The sequence below is a fragment of the Lampetra fluviatilis genome, chromosome 8, assembly GCF_964198595.1.
Source record: "Lampetra fluviatilis chromosome 8, kcLamFluv1.1, whole genome shotgun sequence".
Lineage (NCBI taxonomy): Eukaryota > Metazoa > Chordata > Hyperoartia > Petromyzontiformes > Petromyzontidae > Lampetra > Lampetra fluviatilis.
In genome coordinates, this window is record NC_136282.1 from 1654479 (window position 1) to 1661070 (window position 6592).

Consider the following 6592-nt stretch of genomic DNA (forward strand, 5'->3'; position numbering starts at 1 on the left):
CTATGTTTGTATATCGGTATGGCCTCATGGACAAATCTTTAGTGGTATCCAGACGGCTTGCAGAGTACCTTGATGTCGGAGACAACAATATCATGATCACCCACAGCGTTGTAACAATGATCAGCAACGGCTGAAGAATTCGTTCTGCCGTTCTAAACAAACACAAGATCCAGATCCGGTTCAATACAGTACACAAAATCCGTGATCTGATCCCATCCGTAAAGGAAATCATTCCGGACTTATAGTACCCCGGTGTTTACAAACTGAGTTGTACCTGCGGTGACTGCTATATCGAGAGAGACGAAGCGACATATTTTGGACCGAATTCGCGAGCACAAATCAGATTTGAAACACGGCAGAACGAATTCTTCGGCCATTGCTGATCATTGTTACATAATATTTCTCCGGATTCTCCGTTTTTTTCCCCTCAACATTTTTAATCAACACGCTTTTAGAGTATTTGGCTGCTTTACATTTGCACATGAAAACCACTTCGTTGAGCTATCATTTGTGATAGCCAGGTCGCTTCTGAAAAAAAGCTATATAGCTCAGTGGGGATTACCTGCTAACATAAAAATAAAAATGAAAAGTTTTAATGTAAAAGAGCAATGCAGGACCGCCCTGGATTTGAGTCATTGGACTCAATGAGTCCATTGTGCGAGCAGCGTTGTGTGTCATGCCTCTTGTCTGCAGCACAATCCACAGTTGACGTTAAATTATGGCAGCAACAGCAAAATAAAAATAAACATAAGCCATTTTCTATCTAATGCTGGATAAAGGCCTCCCCACGCCATCACCATCTTTCCTGTCCCTGGGATACCACAATTAGCTGTATCTGTGCAGACTACCCGATCACATTGCCCTATCTCGAGGCTGCAAGGACAACAATAGCATCGGAATGTTCCTCATCACGGTCATAAGTGACACGGGGCAAGATTTTGGCTGTTATCTAAACGGGATATAAAATATGAAAGGACATTTTAACCATATTCTGTTGGTCTTTCGGTAAAGTCACGTAGATAGGTTCAAAGAAAATAACAAAAAGGTACCCCAATGGGTTCTCCCTTAGCTCCGGTTGTAGCGAATGTTTTCACAGAAATGTTTTAGATAGACGCCATCCAGGCATCCACTCTACGTCCGTCCTTGTAGAAGAGGTACATAGATGACACGTTCGTCATCTGGCCACATGGTCGACCAGCTATGAACCAATTCCTCAACCACATCAATTCCATACACCCAGCCATAAAATTCACCATGGAGGCGGAACATTATGGCAAGCTACCAATCTTGGATGTTTTAATCGAAAAGAGACCAGATGGCTCAATGGGCCACTCTGTCTACAGGAAATCTACCCATACGGATGCCTACCTAAAACCTGACTCCCACCATCATCCATCTCAGAAGAATTCCCTCATCAAAACTCTACACCATAGAGCTCGATGTAATTCCGACCATCATCACCTAGCCAGGGAACTGAAACACATACACCAATTTCTCAAGAAGAATGGACTACACAATCCATAAAGCTATCACCCCAACCGTTGGGATAGAACCATCTTAGGACCCAATCAAAACCATCACCTTGCCATACTTAGCAGGGGTCACCAAAAATATTTCCAAAATCATGAGGAAACACCAGATCCAGATTCTATTTAACACAGTACATAAAATTCGTGATCTGATCCCATCTGTGAAGGATGTGATCCTTGACATACAATACCCCGGCGTCTACAAACTAAGCTGTGTATGTGGCAGTAGTTACATTGGGGAAACTAAGCGACATGTCTCTGACCGTGTTCGTGAACATAAGACAAATCTTAAACACGGCTGGACTAATACCTTCGCCGTGGATGATCATTGTTTAAATGTGGTGGGTTCACACGAAATTGATTTATCTACGATGGAATGTACTTTGCAAACCCACTGGCTATCAACAAAGATTTATTCATGAAGCCATACATACAGAAATAGACACAATTTCAACCAAGAAGATGGGTACAAACTTACCAATCACTGGAAGGACGTTATCAACCAGTTTAAGTCAAAACTAGCTGTAATGTTTCCATTTTAGACGTGTGGTGGAAGCCCACCACCGGGACCATTACTGCCAACTACTACCATCACCACTAGCAGCATCACCTTCGAGCACCCCCTACATGCTGGGGCACACCGTTTTTAATCCCTAACATTAACATTAGCTGCCCCACCCATGCTGTTGACACTTGGGCTACGCCCATTTAAACCTGAATAAACAGTTTCCCTTTAGAAGCCTACCCCCCTTTTCCTGATGATGACTGCTTGTATTGTAATCGAAACGTCGTAGTTTTTTATTTATTTTCTTTGAAGCTATCTACGTGACTTTAACGAAAGACCCAAAGAATTTGAATTCCTGCAGTTACGAAAGCTTTAAGTCAAGACATTTAACCCTTTAAAAAAGAGTACAGACATTAGTGTATTTATTTAACGGGTCTCTTACTATAACCATAAATCAAAGGATACTCTTTGGTTCTTTCGGTAAAGTTACGTAGGTATAAAATAAAATAAATCACAACGTTTCGGGCGCAACACAAGCGTCCGTCATCAGGTGGGATTCCTGCAGTCACGAAAGCTTCAAATCAAGAAAATAAAATGAATATAAACATTCAACGGCCTTCTTCTGTTTTACAAAATATACATCACAGCATTTGCCAAGAAAAAATTACATTAACGAGCCCATATATGTGTTTTAAACAATCTATGTGGTACATTTCAGTGTTCATTACACACATATACAGATTCAGTCTAAAGCGAGTAGCTGATTTGATGCCAAAGATAATCGGATGAAGATCATTCAGAGTAAGATAATCAGCCTAGGTGCTGGCCACATATAATTTCTCACAATTACACTTGATTTTTTACGTGTTTGCGGTTTATATATGTTCCATATAAATTAGATAATGGGTATATTGCAATTGGTGTATGGGCTTGTCTATTTCACGCAAATTATACCATTTAATGTAGAGCTATTTCTCCAAGCATTTACTCCTGATGTTTTGCTTTGCAATGACGAATTACAGAGAGTGAACATTCAACACGCGGTGGATGCTCGCTGCACGAGCGATATAGATGTACAGAGTAAACATTTATCTTGCTGATGCACCACTCAATAAGCAACGGTTTGCTGAACGCAGCATAACAATGCATATATTGTGAGAGGTTGACAATTGGATTGCCATCAAAGGGGAACGCTCAGCCCTATATATAGTGCCTCTGCAGCCTCAACTAAGTGCACTCCTCTGCGCTGAAAACCATAACCTCACCATGAAAAAGGTAAAGTGGTAAAATATCGGTGTGTTGGTAATACACCACAATTCAGCTGAGCATCGTGTTTGTCAATATGAGGTTGGATGAAGAAGTGGTTGTTTGAAAGTACATACATTTGGTTTGCTAATAAGAACAAGCATTATGTGTGCCTGTGCCTATATACAGCGTGTCACACACACACAGATATCTAAGAGCGTTCACCAATGTAGCTCTAACTACTCGCTCACTGAGTACGCACCCACTGAGTACGTATTGGGGATCCGTGTCATTGCTGACACGGATCCCCAATATAGGTTTAAATCCTGGGTGTTATATTTTTTACCTTGATATCCCTCGAGATGGAACTTTTTTTTTAAAGGGTGTCCCAGGTTCTCAACTGACACCGAGAAAATACGTGACACTTAAGCAGACGTTTATATCTATTACTAACGCAATTGGTGAGCGTACAATCTAATATCACACCAAACACACGAGTGCTGTTTCTGAAGATGTATTTCTATTCACTGCGAGAGGCTTTTGTTGGTGAATTCTAAATCAGACTAACAATATTTTAATTTAAATGAAGAGTAACATTTTGGAGTTTTTCATTCTCTAATTCTTTTTGCTTCATTGTTGAACTTGTTTTTTCATGCTTTTGTTTTTGTAATTCGGTGGCCCAGGTTACTCTTGAAAATGAGACTCATCCTGCCATCAAGGGTTTTCACCTGGCTAAACAACATCAAATTGTAATTGGATTTGAACATGTTTGTAGACATTATAGCAGAGTGGTGGTTTATTTTTCACAGTCACGGAAAAGAAACGGAAGTTTGTCTCAGAGGAAAGCCAATTCGTCAAAATATTGAAAACTTCCTTTCCTCTGAATAGCAGTACAGCACTATATAAAACATAATATAGTACATTTAATAAACCTATGCTTCTACGTGTAAGTTCACTAAGCAGCAACTTCACAAGCCTTTAACGTGTCGTGAAATCCGGCGTGTGTGCCCCACACTCGGCTGCGCATCGCAGATCATCTTCTTCGAGGAGCGGGACTTCAAGGGTCGCCGCTTTGAGTCCAGCCAGGACTGCATGAACCTGGCGTCGAATCTGAGCCGCTGCAACTCGATCCGCGTGGAGGGCGGCGCCTGGGTCATCTACGAGCGTCCGGACCACAAGGGCAACATGTACATCATGGAGCCCGGGGAGTACCCCGAGTACCAGCGCTGGATGGCGCACAACGACCACATCGGCTCTTATAGAGCCATCCGTGGTGTGAGTATCCCAACGTGCGGCCAGTGCACAGGGAGTGGAGAGGAGGAAGGAGCAGAAAGAAAAATGTGACCTCCCGAGTGAAGACTTCCGACATTTCCTGACGCTCATCTCACCCTACTGGAATTTTTTAAATCGCCTAAACTAAGGCGCTTTACGATGAATTAAGAACGGTACAACGTACGTAAATGTAACGGTGGTAGATGAGGTGAATTAAATAGATGAGATGAAGCAATGGGGCAAATCTGTGATTCGTGAATTCGGTGAAAGCGAATTGATGACAGTGAATAATGATGGATTGAATAATTAGGGAATGATTGGTAGCCATGTAATGCTGTTATTCAATAACGGTGGTGGTTATGAGGGGGGTGGGTTTAAGGGGTCGTGAGGTGAGCTAGGGAATAACTAGTGAGTTTTGAGAGAGTGAGCGAAAACTGAGTGAGCGAAGGTGACCGCTTAATGTGGAAGTTTGTTCCAGTGAGTGGGGGGCAAGAAGAGAGAAATAGCAAAAGCGTGGATTGAGTGCAAGAAGATGGAGGAACAGAGAGGTACAGCAAAGATTGAGAACGTGGAGGACGAGAAGGGGACGTAGAAAGATTAACGAGTGGCAAGAAATGGTGGGGCAAGTCCATAAAGCGATTTGTACACCCGTATTACTGTACATATTTCGTATGGTTGTCGACCATTATTTGCGTTGCTGGATTGTCATTTAAACAAACTTGAAATACTCAAACATACAGGGTTATGCGGTGTTTTAATGTCCATGCGTTTGGTTTGAGCACCACATTGGCTCTATCTCAGGTCGCACTTAATCTGAATGTGTGTTGCTGGCTGCTTGTCGTTTTGGGCCTCTGTTCAGCAACTGTGTTTTAATAAAATACGGTATATGTTATATATTTTAATTTTCATATATATGCCTGCAATGTATGTGTCACTTTTGCCATGAAATGTTTTACCTCAAAGGATTTTCTAGGTGAAATGTTCCAATAAGTACATTTCTAAATAAAAAGCACTGCCAATAATAACGACACGAAGATGATTTGGAAGTAACTGAGAGCCCTCGAGTTCTTTTTTTAAATCCAATTGTTAAAACAATAGTTAGATTTTACAATACTGATATGTTCACCAGGATATATCCCATCAAATTATTTTTCCACGTGTACCACAGTTTTCACGCGCAATGCATTATTGTTTCCTTTCACTCGCCAGGTTGGTTAAACATTATCACAGGAAAAGTGTGCACGTGATATCTTGTCTGGCTACTGTCCGGTGAAGGTCATTACGGGGCCTAACCCCCCCCAAACAAAATCCATTACGAACCATAATATTGGCTGCGAAACCCCACGCATGAAATCTAAAACCCTGTTTGTGTGTGGGGTTTTTTCCCTTCTTTCAGCAAAACAGTTCCAACTTCCGCATGGCCATGTATCAGCATGATGACTTCGGTGGGCAAACCATGGAGCTGACCGAAGACTGCTCACACCTGCACGACCGCTTCAGCATGAGAGAGGTGCGCTCTGTGAGGGTGCACGACGGCGCCTGGGTGGGGTACGAGGAGCCGCACTACCGCGGGCGCCAGTACCTGCTGGAGAAGGGCGACTACCGCAAGTGCAGCGAGTACGGCGCAATGAGCCCCACCATGCAGTCGGTGCGCTGCATCCGACGATTCTGAAGGCTTTGCTGCCGCTTACCGACTTAAAAAAAAGAACATGTAACGGTCTAAACTCGTGCTGAACAATCTTCAAAGTTGGAAAACAATTGTATTGGTTTTCTGTACAATAAATTGATTGGATGAGCATTACCTATCTGAGAGTGTGAGGTTTCTTGTGATGCCTGACAATGGTACCAACGGGTGTGTTTGTTGATCTAATCATATATCGCTGAATATCACAACTATAAAACATATATACGAGATGAGCAGTGGTTAGTGCACTGCAATATGAATCAATAACCTGAGTTCGATACCCAAATATGGCGAAAACCAGTAGCAAATTCATATTCTTAGGCACCCCTTGCATTGAGCAGCATAGTGAGGTATAGT

General features: G+C 42.3%; 1 protein-coding gene across 1 annotated transcript; it reads left to right on the top strand.

Annotated features, from left to right (window-relative positions):
- Positions 1-3300: 3300 nt before the first annotated feature.
- On the top strand, positions 3301-6223 carry LOC144933935 (gamma-crystallin S-like). The gene is made up of 3 exons (XM_078859256.1): positions 3301-3309; positions 4243-4554; positions 5948-6223. The coding sequence occupies exons 1-3, from the start codon at positions 3301-3303 to the stop codon at positions 6221-6223; spliced, it is 597 nt and encodes a 198-aa protein (XP_078715382.1).
- The last annotated feature ends 369 nt before the right edge of the window (positions 6224-6592 follow it).

Bases quoted from the DNA above. Each gene is read 5' to 3' on its own strand.
- LOC144933935 (XM_078859256.1), top strand. The intron at 4,555-5,947 runs GTGAGTATCCCA...CCCTTCTTTCAG, and splicing joins CTTATAGAGCCATCCGTGGT to CAAAACAGTTCCAACTTCCG.